An 18245-nucleotide genomic window follows, 5' to 3' on the forward strand; every position below is an offset into this window, starting at 1 on the left:
GGATGGAAGTCAGGCTTGGGAGTGCGAGGCCAGAGCTCTTCACCGGGCGACCTCCACAGACCTACACTCCCTTAGGTTGGTGTCCCTAAACGATTATTAAAGATTTCATTTTTAATTGTACGTATACATGAACGTGTGTCAACAAGGCTAATGCAGAGATACTTCTAAAATTAGTCATAAATAATGTAAAAATGACTACATTTCAGAACACCTACTGTCAAAAACAAGGGCCATATAAATGAGTGTAGTGTGTATGTGTGTGTGTGTGTGTGTGTGTGTGTGTGTGTGTGTGATGTGTGTATGTGTGTGGTGTGTGTGTATGTATGTGTGGTGTGTGTATGTGTGTGGTGTGTATGGGGGTGTGCGTATGTGTGTGTGCGGGTGTGTATGTGTGCGTATGTGTGGTGGGCGTGTGTATGTGTATGTGTGTGTGGATGTGCGAGGTGTGTGGTGTGTGGGGTGTATGTGTGTGGTGTATGTGTGTGTGGTGTGTGTGTGACTGAACCTGGAGTTTATTGATTCAGTGAGGCTGACCCAGCTAGGCCATCGGGCCTCAGAGATATTCCTGTTTCCACCTCTCCAGTACTGGATGACAGGAACACACTATCACACTCAGCTTTTTACACACGTGCTGGGGTGTGAGCTCAGGTCCTCTTGTTAGGAGCCCCCCGCCCCCTTCCCCAGTGCTCTTTCTTGTTTTTGAGGATCACAAGGCAGAATGGAAGCTACCAACCATCTCTCCGAGTAAGGCAGTTCCAGCTGGGGCTTGGGGAGTTTCATGTCCCTCTCTCTAATGACTTGATTGAGAACGTCCAGGTCAGAAAGGTTTGCATAGGGCTGAGCAGCATTGTTGAAGAGTTCCCAAAGTGTTACACCCAAGGACCTGTGGAGAGCAGGAGAGCCATGCTGAGTCTCCATCAACCTCATTCATGTTCACAACGGCAGCAATACGGAGAAGGTACACGAAGGGGTTATTTATTAGTAACAGGAGGATAAACTGACTTAAATGATCAATATCCCAGTGGGAAAAAACAGTTATTCCTCTTAAAATGAGGGTGACCAGAGGCTTCCTGTTTCACTTCATCACTAAGACACAGTATAAGAATATAATCGCAGGAACTAAAGGAAACCTCAAGCAATCAGTTCAAAGATCGATGGGACATGTTAAAACTCGAAAGTCGAGTTTTTCAAAAGCTCCCTGCAATTTGCAAATCTTCCAGGTTCGGGTGTGTAGTTAAGAGACCGCCCAATGCCCACCAGGAAACTGTGAGTAACCACAAGGCTTCATTTGCTGTTGTGCAACCTGGTGTCAAATTTCCTGATGCTACTTTCACAAGTGAGGGAGCAGAGCCAGCATATTCCACGTCCACAGAGGTCACTTCGCAAGGGAGGAAGAGGAGCCCTCACACCAGCCCAGACAGCAACACTTTCTCCTCCCTGGCAAAGAACCATCAGGGGTGGATGACCAACTTAAGTATAAAAATGTCTTAATTTAATACACTGCCCAGTGACTTTGGAGTTTCGAGTTTTATTGAAGAAAATCCATGTGAAATGCTTAAACCAAAAGGTTTGCCAGGTGACAGAATGTGGCCTGTCCCCTGCCTCAGGTTTCCACAGTCCTCATTTGTCTTGATTCCTTCCCTTTTCCAGGAAGTCACTGTCAGAGCACGCTTCAGAGGGCAGGAAAGGAAACACAGGCTTCCCAGCTCCTTAGGCCCCGCCTTGTTCTTTGGGAAGAAACGTGTCCTGCAGCTGCTGGGCTCTCCCACCTCCACCCTCAGGTCTGCCTAAGGTTCCCCATCCACTTGGCATGAGCGGTATGGCGGGACTTGGCACTGCTGCCAGCGACTGTTCCCATGGTCAGGAACAGGGCCAGTTCTGCCATGGGGACACCGGGCTCTGTTTTCATGTCAGTTAGCCTGTTAAGTGCAACAACAATGCCAGTCAAGCATAAAAAACATCTTCATGAAGAATCCAGGGTGGGGAACAAGGCAGAACTTCCAGGGGGAAGCTAGAGTCTTGAGAACTGAGACAACAAAAGCCACCTTTGAGCCCTGGGGCGTCCGTGCAGGCACTTGGGTTTCTCTGTATGGTTTCTCTGAAGGTTCCATGGAAGATGAGTGCTGAGCAGGCCGAAGCCTTGGGCCCACCCAAGTGAGCTGTCTCACAGAGATTCTGCTTCAGGGCAGGTAATAAGCCAACTCCTTAAGGGCAAGTCGCCAGACAGGGAGAGAAGAGGACAACTGGTGGGGCTGACTTACAAAGTTGGCCTTGACTAATCCTCACTAGCTCAGTGAGACATTTCTGCAATGCCCTGCTAGAGCAGCGTCCTTTTTTTTTTTTTTTTTTTTTTTTTTGGAGCTGGGGCCCAAACCCAGGGCCTTGCACTCGCTAGGCAAGCGCTCTACCGCTGAGCTAAATCCCCAACCCCAAGCAGCGTCCTTTATGAGGCAAGACACCCAGGTCCCCAGCAGAGGCAAACACAGGTCCTCTACGGAGGAGTTTGTCTCAGTCTGGATGGCCCTGGATTCTCACCATAAGAAAGACCAAAGGAAATAATGCACCATCCGGAAGCAGAAGGGCCAAGGTGATACTTACTGCAGTGGTTGGACACAGATCACAATTCAGTTGTGTAAAACAAACAAGCAAAAAACCACTGAGACTTTTTTAAAATCAAAAACTATAAAAACTTAACGAAAAGATTTAACAGAATAGACATAGCTAAAAAAGAGAATCTTAAAAACAGAATTAGTTCAGGGAGCACATGCTCTAGAATGGGAAGGGTGGGATACAGGGGACAAATAAGAGACACACCTACTCATGTAAATTAGCCTTCCAAAAGGAGAGAAATGAACAGAGGCAATGTTTAAAGGAAAAGGGTTAGGAATTTTCTAGAACCAATGCATTTTATCAACCTGGAGATTTAGAAAACCAAATAAGTAACAATTGGGGTGGGAGCATCAACCTACACCCCTACAGCCCATGCCCATACAATTCATACTCATACAACTCACACCCATACAACTCACACACATACAATTCACACTCATATAACTCACACCCATACAATTCACACCCATACAACTCACACCCATACAATTCACACTCATACAACTCACACACATACAATTCATACTCGTATAGCTCACACACATACAATTCACTCATACAACTCACACCCATACAATTCACACCCATACAACTCACACACATACAATTCACACTCATACAACTCACACACATACAATTCATACTCGTATAGCTCACACACATACAATTCACACTCATACAACTCACACCCATACAATTCACACGCATGCAACTCACACCCATACAATTTGTATCCATACAACCCACACCTCTATAATTCACACCCATACAACCCACACTCATATAATTCATACTGGCATGCATTCCAGGAAAAAAAATAGAGAAGAGAGGAAAAAAAGTCAGAGAAGTATTTAATCCAGTCAGAGAGAAAATGTCATATCACCTTAAAAGAGCTTAGGCAGACATACAGCTGACTTCACAAAGCAACAATGGAAGCCAGGGGACAGCAGAATGACATCTTCAACATGCAGAGAGGAATGATGTAAAACCACATTTGAGGGGTGAGAACAAAACAGACCAGGGCGAGCAGACCATAGAAAACACAGTCTGGTAGCAGCAGGCAAACTGGTGCAAACAGGAAGGACACACTCTTTTTCTTTTTCTTTTTCTTTCTTTTTTTCGGAGCTGGGGACCAAACCCAGGGCCTTGCGCTTGCTAGGCAAGCGCTCTACCACTGAGCTAAATCCCCAACCCTGGAAGGACACACTCTTAAGTAGGAATAGAACCCCAGAGCAAGGTCTGAGATCAAAACACAAAAACGAACAAAAGCAGCATGAGGAAAACTGCATGTATGTGGGTAAATCTAAATGAACACTGATGGTGAAAGTAACATTAGCCTGCTGGACGCCAGCCTGGTCTACAGAGCGAGTTCCAGGAGCCAGGGCTACAGAATAGCACATGACTGTGTGTATTCATGTGTACATGTGCACGTGCGTGCGTGTGTGCGTGCATGTGTGTATGTGTGTGTGCATTTTAGTTACATAGCTAGACAGAAGAGAGGTGTTCCAAGACCTTGTACTAGTCAAGAAAGAGGGTGGGGAAACAAAGATTAAGGTGTGTAAAAAGTTCACTCACATTGTAATTTCTAGGATAATTGATAAAAGCACAGGCATAGAATGCACAGTTTCTAAATAAAGAGAAAAAACAAAACAAAACAACAAAAACAAAAACAGCTAAAAAAGAAAATCAACCCAAAGGAAGGTAAGAAAAGAAAAACCAAAAATAAACAGGAAAATACCTGATACCCAAAATAAAGCTATCCTTAAGAAAACCGTGACACTGTCAAGTTAAAGACTTAGATACATCATTTTAGCATCTTCTGAAACGACCCCTAAAAAATCAGTCTTACGTAACAGCCCAAGCCTCTCAGCTTTCCATGCACTTCAGTAAATATTAAGCACCTGCTGTGTTCCAGGCCACGTCGGTAGAAAATGGAGAGCAGACGCAGTTCCTGTTTGAGCAGGAGCAGCAGTGGCTCTGGCACAAGCGTTAGCACTGCTGTGGCCCACGGTGTGTCTTCCCGCAGCCTAGCCTCTGGCCGAGTTACTTCTATACTCAGAGAGGGGAGCTGGGTCCTTGCTAAGAAAACCAAATAAAATGGCATGCAGATACCTACCAGATGTTACTGTACTTAGTCTGATCTGCGGTCAAGAGTCTGTCTTGAAAGCTGGTCACTAATTCTGGAGCAGTCCATCTCAGGGGGAAAATTTTTTTGTCATCCGTCTCAATGTAATCCTCCTGCATGGTCACAAGCACAGTGTTCAGGGGGAGCATGAGCCAAACATTCTCACGAGCGAGCGTCCAACCACAATACACGGCACAGGGAAATGGGAAGCAGGGACAGGAGGTCAGAAGCTGTGCAAACGGGTCTCTAAAGCACAGAGCTTGCTCAGTCACCTTTAGCACAGGCTAGCCCCATCTGCACTGTGAACTGTGCTGGTTACCACAGCTGACGTTACAGGTCGTTCTCCTACCACTCAGTAGCAAGCGGCAGGTGAACTACCGACACCAGGGGCCTCTTCCTTAGCTGTAAGTAAGGGCTGCACAAGGCCAACCACCTCAGGGAGGGGCTAGAAAGGGAATCTTAAACAGTAAGAGCTTCAGACACTCCGGCTAGTGGTCAGATAGGAAAAGGACCTAAATGTGCATGTCTTGAAAGCATTTCACCTCTGGTCCTCACCAGAGCCCACTGCATGACGGGTAAGTGTTATAATGCTGCTGCATAGAAAACGGTGAGCAGGGTTGGGGATTTAGCTCAGTGGTAGAGCGCTGCAGCAAACAAGGCCCTGGGTTCGGTCCCAGCTCCAAAAAAGAAAAAAAAAAAAAAAAAAAAAAAAACGGTGAGCACTGCAGCAACATCTTCTTTTCAAAAAAGGTACAACTGACTTAAGTGTATGCAGACTTTGAATGTATGTATATACACACGTATGTGCCTGAGCCCGAGGAGGAGGTCAGAACAGGGCAGGAATTACATGCTACTGTGAGCTGCCACGTGGAGTCTGGGGACTAAGCCATGTCCTCCACAGCAGGAACAGCACACGCTTTAACTACTCAGCCTTCCCTCCAGCCCCAGCCATGTCTCTGCCCAGACCTCAGTGCCTCGTTTAGCTGAGCTCAGCAAACACATACAGATGAAACTTACTGATTTGGTTTTTTTTTTAAAAGATATGTATGTATGTATGTATGTATGTATGTATGTATGTATGTATGTATGTATTATAAGTACACTGTTCAGACACACCAGAAGAGGGCATCAGATCCCATTACAGATGGTTGTGAGCCACCGTGTGGTTGCTGGGAATTGAACTCAGGACCTCTGGAAGAGCAGTCAGTGCTCCTAACCGCTGAGCCATCTCTCCAGCCCCTGATTTGTTTCCTTTAGGGGGATAGTTAACAGTTTTGTTTTGTTTGTTTTTTTTAAGCAAAAGCCATGAATATCAACCATAGCATACCTGTGCTTCAGTTTTACTGACTGTATCAAGAAACATCTACAGACATGTGTGCTTTGCTCTGCAAATATTAATTACCATTTTGCCCACCTGCTAATTATAAATTGTTTCACTGGGCTAGTGAGATGGTTCAACAGGCATTTGTTGCCAAGCCTTGTAATGAGTCCTGGCCTGGGGACCCTACAGTAGAGAGAGAACTGACTTCTTACGAGTTGTCTTCTGACTTCTCACGGGTGTCCTCACAAACACACAATCCACAGTGAATAACTAAGTGTGTGATTAAAGTCTTCTGATACTGATTTTTTAATATACTATTCAGGCAAACTGAGTCCATAGCACTGCATTACAAATGTCCGTAAAGAATCTCTTTAGGAAGCTGTCACAAAACGTTAGGCACAAGCTACTGACTGAGAAGTCAGAAAGAAGCCAATGATACATGAACGGACTGGGACAGACCCTGCTGGAGAAAGGCCATGTCATGAAGACTAAGACTCTCACCCTGGTTCAAACAGAAGCAGCATGTCCAGGCCGACTCTGAGCGGCAGGAAGCGGTTCAGAGGACAGCAGGAGGCAGAGCTTTGCTTACCTTGTATCTGCTGAAGCCTATCCCATAGTCGCCCACTTTGACGTTTAGGTCGGAGGTGAGATAACAGTTCCGTAGGGCCAGATCACTGCAAAGAGGAGGAGGAAAGCCAGTGAGAACAAGCAGACCCACGGCCAAGGTCTCCCTGCACAGAAATGCTACACATCAGAGGCTTCACGCAGAAACCAGTCACTGGCTGCCTGTAGTTACTGCCTCAATTCTTTTCATAGTTAAGAGTTAAATTCCACATTCCTTTTTTTTTTTTTTAAAGATTTATTTGTTTCACATATATGAGTACACTGTAGCTGTCTTCAGACACACCAGAAGAGGGCATCAGATCCCATTACAGATGGTTGTGAGCCACCATTTGGTTGCTGGGAATTGAACTCAGGACCTCTGGAAGAGCAGTCAGTGCTCTTAACTGCTGAGCCATCTCTCCAGCCCCCAAATTCCACATTCCTAACCACATTTTAGGCACAGAACTAAGATGACTAAGTACTGAGTAGGTACTGGTTTTCTATACCATGACTTGAATCACAGTATTTAGAGAGTAATTCAGGAAGAACTTTAGAATGCTGAAATTGGGGGTGCATGCGTACATGCACAAACACGCAAACAGATGAAAGATAGATATCTTTAAAAATACTGCAATTGCCTGAATTTATAGTCTGACTTTAGAAACAGTCTCCTCCATGTATTAATAAAGGCATCACTCCAAAGGTCCAAAAGGGGGTTCTTCCCCCCACCCCCACTTTTCAAAGACATCCAAGTACTAGCACCCAACCCTCTCCAAGAAACTTTCTCCTCTTCCCACTCTGCCTTCCCCAGGGAGGGCAATCTGTGGACAAGATTCACGTTGTGCTTTCCTTGCAGTCACAGAACGACATTCGATCCCAGACCTCACATAAGAAAGCGGGACGTGGCGGTGCATGTTTGCAAACACAGAGGTTGAAGAGGCAGAGACAGGAGGTCAGCCTAGCCTACTTAGTGAGTTCCAGGCTAGTAAGAGACATTGTCTCAAAACTAAAATGGACAGAAAAAACAATTTAAGAATGTCTTCTGGCCTATACACACATATCAAACAAAAGGCATACTTTAATAAGTGAATAGAATTCCTCCTTTCTGTTTTTCAAAAATTTTTCAAATACTTATTTTTAAGTTATGTATACATATCTGTGTTTTGGTTTGTGCATATGACTTTAGATGCTCAGAGGCCAGAAGCAGGCGTTGGATCCCCTAGAGCTGCAGTTACGGGTGGCTGTGAGCTGCCCGCTGTGGCTGCGAGGCCCTCACTACCCAGGTGTTTGCCTAAGACAGTCACCTCTTCTCCCCCTAAGTGACTCGGTTTCTCATTTATTAGCTGGAGAAAGAAACAGCACCCACGAAGGACCCAGAGTCTGAAAGTGACTCTGCTAGTGGACGAGGTGTTCTCATGCTCGCACCAGCCACAGGGGCAGCAACGGGTGGCTGCAACACTGTGCCTTGCATGTTGGGTCTCAATGGGCGTGCTAAGTGAATACTGACTCAGCTACACTGATGGCTTTTATTCTGTTTACGTGGGGTCATTTGCACGGCGCTCCATCACAGAGCCTTCTAGCCTGTGGTAGTGTGTGGGGAAAACCTGGACACTTTCTGACTTTGCTGTTGCTAACAATATAGAATCTTCCTTTTTAAAACAAAACAAAACAAAACAAAAAACTTTAGTGTGCACAGAAACGGTGATTACAGGGGCATAATAAAAAACGTGCACGGATGTTTTGAAAACACTAAAGTGTTATCTAGGTTCAAAGTGATGCTGTAATTGGCTTCCAAATGCTAACACTGCACTGATTAATGTGCAAAGCCATGGAAGAGAAAAAACACAAGGTGCTGTCGTGCAACTTGACGTCAAGGCTGCTCAGGTCAGGAAACACAAATGTAGCCAGCATTCTCCTTCAAGCTGAAAAACTGGTCTGGTGGCGAAGCTGCCCGAGCTCCAGTCCTGCTGGCTCCCGGGAGGCACTGGCTGGTCACCATACCTGGCAGCAGGCCCAAGGGTTCCACGTCACTTCTCACCACCATTTGTTTTTAACCTGGGCAGTTGGACGTCACAGCCTGCCCATCTGTGGAAGGGTTGGTTCTCTAGCACAAATGGCTCAAGGTGCTCAAGGCAGATCCAAATTAACCCATGCCAGTTTCTCTATCTACAGGAAGCCAAGTAACCAAGTTCCTGAGAGGGAGAGAGTGACGACAGCAAGCCAGATGCCCAAGAGCCACGGAATACTCTTCCGGGAGCTTGGCTCATGCTATCATATTCAATCTTGGTAACAGTGCTTCTGGGTAAAACAGATGCCCAATTCTACAGAAGAAATAAGCTCAGAGGGATCAAAGGAGACTCACAATGGTAAAGCTGGTGAGGGGAGAACTAACCACCCTCATCCCAGCTGACCCTCTCTGTCCCCCTCATTGTCTGCCTGCTGCAGCCACAAACATCAAGGTTTGTAAGGGCTGGTTCATCATGCTGTGGACCCAATGTGCAAGCAGCAGATTATAGCAAAGAGACTAGTGTATGGGGACAGCACACACACACACACACACACACACACACACACACACACACACACACACACACACACACACACACACACAGTGGCCTTCCCCCTGTTTATCTTGCAGCCATTGTTGGACTCTGGGAATGCAGAATTCTTCCACCATGAAATTCTGACTAGACATAGAGGACAGTGCCTATAAACTGTCTGTAACTGCTGGCTGGACTTCTGGGGACTTGTTGATGGGACAGGATAAGGCTCTCTGGGTGGGTTTTCCCTTGGGCTGGTGGGGACTAAGGCTGAGCTGGACGGTCAGTCCTCTGTGCGTCTCTTCTGGCTGCAGCGTACTGTTCCACTGTACACAACTGCAAAACTAGATGCAACGCTCAGATAGCAGGTTCTGGGCAGTGGGCACCAACCTGCCAAGGGCTGAGCCCAGAGGAGTGTGACAGCAGAGGAAGTACCAAGGGCTGAGCCTGGAGGACTATGACAGCACAGGAAGTACCAAGGGCTGAGCCTGGAGGACTATGACAGCACAGGAAGTACCAAGGGCTGAGACTGGAGGACTATGACAGCAGAGGAAGTACCAAGGGCTGAGCCTGGAGGACTGTGACAGCAGAGGAAGTACCAAGGGCTGAGCCTGGAGGACTATGACAGCACAGGAAGTACCAAGGGCTGAGACTGGAGGACTATGACAGCAGAGGAAGTACCAAGGGCTGAGCCTGGAGGACTATGCCAGCACAGGAAGTACCAAGGGCTGAGACTGGAGGACTGTGACAGCACAGGAAGTACCAAGGGCTGAGACTGGAGGACTGTGACAGCAGAGGAAGTACAAAGGGCTGAGCCTGGAGGACTATGACAGCAGAGGAAGTACCAAGGGCTGAGCCTGGAGGACTATGACAGCACAGGAAGTACCAAGGGCTGAGACTGGAGGACTATGACAGCAGAGGAAGTACCAAGGGCTGAGCCTGGAGGACTATGACAGCACAGGAAGTACCAAGGGCTGAGACTGGAGGACTGTGACAGCACAGGAAGTACCAAGGGCTGAGCCTGGAGGACTGTGACAGCAGAGGAAGTACCAAGGGCTGAGCCTGGAGGACTGTGACAGCAGAGGAAGTACCAAGGGCTGAGCCTGGAGGACTATGACAGCAGAGGAAGTACCAAGGGCTGAGCCTGGAGGACTGTGACAGCACAGGAAGTACCAAGGGCTGAGACTGGAGGACTGTGACAGCACAGGAAGTACCAAGGGCTGAGCCTGGAGGACTATGACAGCACAGGAAGTACCAAGGGCTGAGCCTAAGCCTAGGGAACAGAACTTCCCAGTAGTAAGACCCCAAGACACAGAGGCTGAATCTCAATACACAGGGAAGGGAGTTGCTTTGAGAGTCTAAAACCAAGGCTGGACTGGGAGCATGGTTCAGTTAGTCTCTACCTAGGATCCCTCAGTGAGGGGCTGGAAAGATAGCTCAGGAGTACACACAACGCCCAGAATTCCATCCTCAGCACTGACAAAACACAAAATGAGCCAAATTAAAACAAAACAAACGAAAACCAAGAGCAAACTGAGCTGTCAAGTAACTATCTTTAGGGCAAGGCCTTGATGGTTCTCACCACCAAATGTGTCCTGGAGTCACTTGGCTACCCTACCTCCTACTCACTTAACAGAACGCAGCAGGCAGCAGGTCTGTGGTGAGCTAAGAATGGACATGACCCAGGCGCCTCTCTGGAATGGGAGCTGGGACTCCACTTCTGAGAGGGACCCTGAGGTTTCTGGCCAATCCCCTCAGGGTCCTATACCTGGGGACCTACGCCATAACCAGATACCTTTGCTAAGAATAAAACACAGTATCACCAGGATTAACTACCCACGAGGCAACTTCCTCAGATCCAAGTCTAGAGACCAGATCTAGATCAGAGAAAGCTGGTATATTTTCTGTGTGCACATTTATAATCAGTAGTTATGAAGGGAGCTAGAACTTTCTACCTGGAATGCTGATTTTTCTCAGGTGGCCTGCCCTGAGCTAGCTTAGAAACATGCAGTGTTTTTTCCTACAGAGGGCCATTAACTTGTGAGACACAGACACTAGTAGATAGTGTGTGCCTTGATTTACTGAGTTTCATGTGACCTAGAATAGCCTCAAACACTATGTAGCTAAGGACAACCTTGAACTTCTGGTCTCATCTGCTTCCACCTCTCAAATCTTAGAATCCAAGGTATCCATGCCTGTTTTTTGGGGGGCCTGGGATAGATCCAGGGCCTGGAGGGTACCTGGCCAGTACTCTATCACCTGAGCTACACAGAGATGTTGCGTTAATTGGGCAACAAGGGTGCGGGGTTCTTTCTGTGCCCTCCTGAAGTGCAAAGTTGTCATAGTTGTCATTGCTGGTGGTGGTCTGTGTGTGTGTGTCTGTTTGTCTGTCTCTCTCTCTTAAAAAAAAAAAAAAACAGGGGGGGGGTTGGGGATTTAGCTCAGTGGTAGAGCGCTTGCCTAGCAAGCGCAAGGCCCTGGCAAGGCCCTGGGTTTGGTCCCCAGCTCCGAAAAAAAAAAAAAAGGCTTCCTCCTTTCCTTCTACCCTTCCAGGTAGCACAAATCAGCAGACTGGTAGGTACAGTCTTTCTACATAACGTTCACACCAAAACAAATATACAAAGAGCACACACTGTTATGACTCCCAAAATGCACCTAAGACTTCAGATACCACAACATGGTTCCCGCCTGTGCTAGCCACAACGCAACACTACAGGCAGCTGGAGCTTCCCTCGTTCCCTCGGGAATGTCTGTTCCTCCCATTTGCCACCCTCTCAGGTAACACTGGGGTATTTTGTTTTTTTGAGGCAGTCTTACTATGTAGTCCAAGCGAGTCTTGAACTTGCAATTCTCTTGCCTTGACCTCCTTACCACTGGGTACAATAGGTTTTGTTTCTTTTAAAGAATCTTTTTTAGCAAACCTGGCGGTGGTGACAAATGCCTTTAATCCCAGCATTCAGGTGGCAGAGGCAGGGAGACCTCTGAGTTTGAGGCCAGCCTGTTCTACAGATAGTCAAGGGTACGCAGAAAAATTCTTTCTTAAAAAAAAAAAAGAACAACAAAAAACAAAACAAAAACCGAAACAACAAAACAACCAACCAACCAACCAACCAACCAACCCAAAAAATCCCCAAACCCCAAAACCAACAATAAAAAAATCTTTTTAGCTGAGTGTGGTGTGTACACCTTTAACCCTAGCCCTCAGGAGGCAGAGGGGGATGATCTCTGTGAGTTCCGGGCCACTCAGGGCTAACAGAGTAAGACCCTGTCTTAAAAAAGAGAGAGAAGAAAGGAAAAAAAGTAGTAAAAAAACAAAAACAAAAAACAAACAAACAAAGAAAAAACCCCCAAACGAGGCATGTATAGAAAAGATTCCCTGTCCTTGCCTCCTGTTGGCTGTCATCTGCTACTTAGCCAGTCTGAACACGAACACCATTCGCTCAGTGACCTGAGTACCTGCGGCCCAGGAGACCTTGCAGGCAGAGGACAGGGGACACTGGGCTCTGTCTGGGTCACCTGTGGAATGGTACAGGAACATGTACCATTCACACGGCCTTCAAGAATGCTGTGCATGACCTCAGAGATGCAGGCTGCCTGAGAGCCTGTGATAAGGCTCTCTCTAAACATTATGTAAAAACAAATTTTAACTAGGGTGACTTACTAGACCAGTTTCTAACATAAGAACAACTTTGGGTTAGACAGGTGGACCGGGCTATTTCGACCAAGTCCTCTGAGTCAACCAATGTTCTAAACCTCAATTTTAAAATCAGGCCATATGGAAGGCCACCTACACAAGAAGAATTTTTAAAGAAGCGAAGTCCGTCCCACACGAGACTTTCCATCAAACAGCATCTGTATGTGTTCGCGCATGTGTGTGGAGTGTGCACAGACACCTGAGTATGCAGTGTCCGTGTGCATGTGGAGGCCAGAGGACAACCTTAGGTGTGGCTCCTCAGACACTGTCTTACGATGCCACTCCCCCTAGTCACTGTCACTCCCTGTCCCCGAGTGAGCTAGGTTTCCATCTGTCTGTCTACCCAGCTCTGTGATTACAAGCTTACAACGCCACACTGAGTTTCTATAAAAAAATGAAACAATGGATTGGGGCTGGACAGACGGCTCAGTGGTTAAAGCACTTGTGGCTACTGCAGAGACCTGGGTCCTTCCCAGCACCTGCATGGCGGCTCACAACTGCCTGTTACTCCAGTGCCAGAGAAGCCAATGCCCTGTGGGGTCTCTGAAGCCACTGTATGGCCTCACACACGCAGGCAAACCCTCATATACATAAAAACCAAGACAGATAAATATTTTGGACAATAAATTAAAAAAAAATAAAAGCAAGGGGTCAAAGTCTGGCCCTGTAAGTTCCTTACCAGCTAGGCTACCACACACCCAGCCCAGAGCAGTTCCTTTAAACAGCAGAACAAAACAGCTGCCAATGGTTCCAAGGTCCTTCTGTACCCTGGGCTTTGTGCGTGGATATCGTCCAAGCCATGTGATTTATCTTTGTTTGTTTTCAAGACTCCAAGACTTTGCCTTGAGGAAGCATGGGAAAACACTACTGGCTATGACAGCTCTGTCATCTTTAAGAACACAGTGGTGAACAGGCCTTATGCACACTTCCCATGGTTCAAGCTGTCTCTGGGAACTTCATGTTGTAATTTTATGTTCTAATTGTGTGTGTGTGTGTGTGTCTGTGTGTGTGTGTGAACCTGCAGGGGCCAGAGGAGAAGGAAGACTCTCGTGCTGGAGTCGCGCAGAGGCGTGAGTTGTCTGGGGTATGTGCTGCAAACTAAACTTGGGTCCTCTGCAGGAGCAGTGTGAACCGAGACTGGTTTTTGAAAAGAGAGACTTCCCAGACGTCTCTTCGAGACAGGTACGCCTTCTCAGATCTTTGTGTATTAGCGAGCACGAGGAATGGACTTATGGTCTCACACTCAGCGTCCCACCACCTGAGGTGAGGCAGACACAGGAACACTGGCGATTGCTGACTTCCCGCCTAGCTGGGAAAATGTCAGCTAGGAAGAGCTCCTGCCTCAGGTAATCCTCACCAAAGACAGAGAGTGAGAAAGAAGGCTATCGGACTCCCTCTTCAGGCTGGTGCTCTTGACTCTGTACACACAAATAAATAATTCTATTTTGAAAAACTGGACCGTGAAAGCCTGCAGTCTAAAGGAGACTAAGCAGGAAGCCTTTTCCAACTCACGGAGCAGCCACCAGGGGAGGCCCTGATCACGCACACAGCCCCAAACCGCCTGCACTCCAGGGTACAAACCGGAGGAGGCACCTTCAGACCTGACACTATTGCTCATTGGCCAGAAACCCAAACCACCACACGAAGAGACGCTGTTGCCTTCAGCCCCTCTTCCTGGGGGCTTTGAAGGAGAGCACAGGAGAAGATCCCAGCCTGAAGCTTACTGAAGAGAAGCAGTGAGCCAGAGGTCAGGAGGGAGCCTGCTGCGTATCCCTGCACACTCCTCGGGAATTCTCCAGACTTCAGGCTACGATCCTTCCGTTCTTTGGCAGTGTTTAACTCAAACCCAACCCCGTCTTCACCACTGTGTCTAAAGCAGAGCGCTCGTGATGCAACCTGACCTCTTTGGTTTCCTCTTTCCTTCTTCCACACTTTCCGCCTTCGGTTTTTGAATTAGGGTCTCATGCACCCCAGGCTGGCCTCAATTATGCAGTTGAGACTGCCTTTAAACTTCTTTTTGATTCTCCTGCCTTCTATATACCACTGTGTCCAGTTTACGAAGCCCAGAGTTTTAGGCATGTTAGCGTACAGTCTACCAACTAAGCTACAGCCCTCCCCAGCTTTCTCCCCAAACCTGACCACCTCTGCAGAGAGCAGCAACAGCAAAACCATGAGGAGTGCCCTGCCTGGCCAGACATACCTGTGCAGGAAGTGCAGCTTGTGCATGGCTGCCAGCCCTGCGGCAATCTCGCACGCCATCCTCTGCAGCAGCATGGTCTGCGAATCGCCCCGCACGTGCTCTTGTTCATTGTGCAGGTAAGCCTTCAGGTCACCCTGCAACAGGAAAGCACGAGTGTCAGGCGCAGCACCGGGAGAAACCAGGCACCCAGGCCGCACTGAAGCTGATCTGAACTATTAAGAACGATACATGATACAGAACAAGGCAGTAAATGGAATACAATCGGACAATGACGCACAATTAAACTCAGTGCAGTACAGATGTTTAGAAACCTTCAGGTAATAAAGAAATGATATGGAGAATTAAAAAAATGGTGCCATTCACACCACCTGACTTCCATTTCCAGGATAAAGTAAGTACTTCATCACAAGGCTCCATGGCCACCATTTATGCATGAGTGAGCAATGGAGAAGAGACTGCAAAAACAAAATGGTGGAAGAGGTGTGGGAAGCCACTGAGTGCTCATGACAGGTTCGAGTCTCTCTCAGCTTCCTTTCCCAGGGATCAACACAGGAAAGAGCATTCCAGCCACCTGCAATCTCCAATTCAATTCAAAAGCCTTCGCAGAGGATGGCAGCCTGAGCAGGAAAGGAACAAATTCCAGTCAGACACACAGGCATCCAGCTTCCTGGCTACTCCCCATGGCTGCTGTGGGCTTCCTGTCTAAGAGGACACATAGACATCATCTCTGCTTGGGGGAGGACACTTGAGGAAATAATGTTAGTCTCCTTACACAAGAACAGATACTTACTGATTTGATCTAAATCAAATGAAAGCTTTCTGGGAGAGGAATGTATACACACACACACACGTTCAAGTGTGTGTGTGTTGGAGGCCAGAGGTCAGCCCTGGCACCTTCCTCAATCACTCTCTACCTGAGTGTTTGAGACAGTGTCTCCTATTGGCCTGGAGTTGCTTACTAGGCCTGACTGGCTGGCCAGCTACTTCTAGGGTCCCTTCTGTCTGTCTTTCTAGGGCTGGGACTACACACACACACACACACACACACACACACACGCACACACACACACACACCATCTCTGGCTCTCTTTACATGTGTTTTGGTGATTGAACTCATTTATTTGGTAAGCATTTTACTAACTGAGTCATGTCTCCAGGCCCCAAATTGAAGATTTTTATAATCTGATACTAAGATAGACAGTAACTCAAGATCTTACAGCTTAAAGTCCAATTCAAAAAGAAACGCAGGGGTTGGGGATTTAGCTCAGTGGTAGAGCGCTTGCCTAGCAAGCGCAAGGCCCTGAGTTCGGTCCCCAGCTCCGGAAAAAAAAAAAAAAAAAAAAGAAAAGAAAGAAAGAAACTCAGAGGGTGGATGATCTTCTTGACAACTTCAGTAAGTTTCCCAAAGAGAGAAAGTTTGTCAGACTCCTCCCAGGATAGAATTTTCAATCGTAAGAGTCCTCCGCAGCAGCTGTGCGCACACTAATGTAGTGTCTAGCTCCCACCCCGACCTGCACCGGTGTCTATTTCTCTCTTTAACAGTCCTAGCACACACAAAACCGTTTGTTGATAACAGTGATTGTTCTTGAATTATCGTATTTTGATGTTTTGAGACAAGAGCATGACCATGTAATGCAGGCTGGTCAAGAATCTCATCCCACCCTCCCAAGTATCAGGACTGCCATTCGTGCTTTGGTGCATTGTATAAAACAGGATGGTTTGTATCTTTTACCCAAGGTGCTTATTTCTTACAACCTCAGGTATCTTGCAGATACAGGACCAAGGCTTACAAGAGTCACAAGAGCCAGCTGTGACAATGGCTGTCTTGCTACCTAAAAGGTGGAGGCAGGAGAATGAGGAATTCAAGATCATTCTTTGGCTATAAAATGACTTTGAAGCCAGCCTGGAACACAAGAAACCCCACCCAAAAAGAGAAAGAAAGAAAAAGGAAAGAAGTCTGTCTTAGATTACAGGACGACGTCAACAGGGCTCAGCTTGTCTCACTTTAAGGGTGATTGTGAGTAGATATGGACAATTAGTACTGTCTGTGATTTAAAGAAAAAATATGAAATTACCAAGAGGGCTGGGCAGATGGCTCAGTGGTTAAGAGCACTGACTGCTCTTCCAGAGGTCCTGAGTTCAATTCCCAGCAACCACATGGTAGCTCACAACCATCTGTAATGGGATCTGATGCCCTCTTCTGGTGGGTCTGAAGACATTTAATGTGTACTCATACACATTAAAATAAATAAATCTTTTTTTTTTTTTTTTAAATCACCAAGAACAATGTGTTGTGAATTAAAATGAAATTCTCTATCCAGGCTTTACATTTTTCAAGTACATCCAAGAAAGGCAATTTGCTGACACTAGATGGCGACAGGGAGCTATCTATACCCAGCATTAGCCCTCCTAAATTCCAACACAAAAGGCCAGTGGTGCTCTATACAGGATTTTGGCAGATCACTAAACACAGAGAATTAATTTTTAATATATGTTAATTTAATGTTAATCACTTAATGTAATGGAGACAGTAAATACCTTTATAGTGGAAATGCTGGTCATTTGTTTGTCTAATATGTTTAAAGAACTTTGTTTTGTTTTGAGACAGGCTTTAGATAGATAGCCCAGGCTAGCCTCAAATTCAAGTAAGGATGATCCTGAATCTCTCTTACTTTCATGAATGAATGGGTATGGACCAGTTGAAGCTCACTCAGGCTTGTATCTGGATGCGATCCTAATACCCCCTGCCTCTTGGCTGTGGGTTATTTGCTTGTGGCCTTCTAAACCCCTCTCCTCCGAAGTCCTCTCTTCTCTCAGCTCTCCTATCCCTTAAGCTCTCAGAAAAAGCAACAAAAGCTAGGGGCCTCTGGCTCCACTCCCTCATCCCTGTCTGCTCTTGTTCTTGCTATCACCGTTGTCTTCCTTCTTGAGCAGACTCCTTCCACAGCCTGGCCTGTCCTGGCTGCGTCCTGTGGCCTCTTCCCTTGAACGAGCCTCTGTGCTTTGACTACACATGCTGAACCCCCATCCCCACAGCCAGCAGTTCTGCCGAGAATGAGCCAAAACCACCCCCTCCCCCCAGGTCTCATTCTTCCTTCAAACCCAGCCCCTTGAGACAGCATGATGGCTCATCACCAGCCTCAATCTGAGCA

The 18245-nt window shown here is 47.0% G+C and overlaps 1 protein-coding gene across 3 annotated transcripts in view; it reads right to left on the reverse strand.

Annotated features, from left to right (window-relative positions):
- Lmtk2 (lemur tyrosine kinase 2) overlaps positions 1-18245 on the reverse strand; it is an 81143-nt gene that overhangs the window by 12520 nt on the left and 50378 nt on the right. For all 3 annotated transcript variants that reach the window (XM_032887266.1, XM_032887268.1, XM_032887265.1), the window contains exons 7-10: positions 15094-15227; positions 6646-6730; positions 4727-4848; positions 734-883 (exon numbers count right to left, since the gene is read on the reverse strand). In XM_032887266.1, the coding sequence (XP_032743157.1) occupies positions 734-883; positions 4727-4848; positions 6646-6730; positions 15094-15227 (491 nt within the window). The remainder of the gene's footprint in view (positions 1-733; positions 884-4726; positions 4849-6645; positions 6731-15093; positions 15228-18245) is intronic.

The sequence above is a fragment of the Rattus rattus genome, chromosome 16, assembly GCF_011064425.1.
Source record: "Rattus rattus isolate New Zealand chromosome 16, Rrattus_CSIRO_v1, whole genome shotgun sequence".
In the NCBI taxonomy this organism is placed as follows: domain Eukaryota; kingdom Metazoa; phylum Chordata; class Mammalia; order Rodentia; family Muridae; genus Rattus; species Rattus rattus.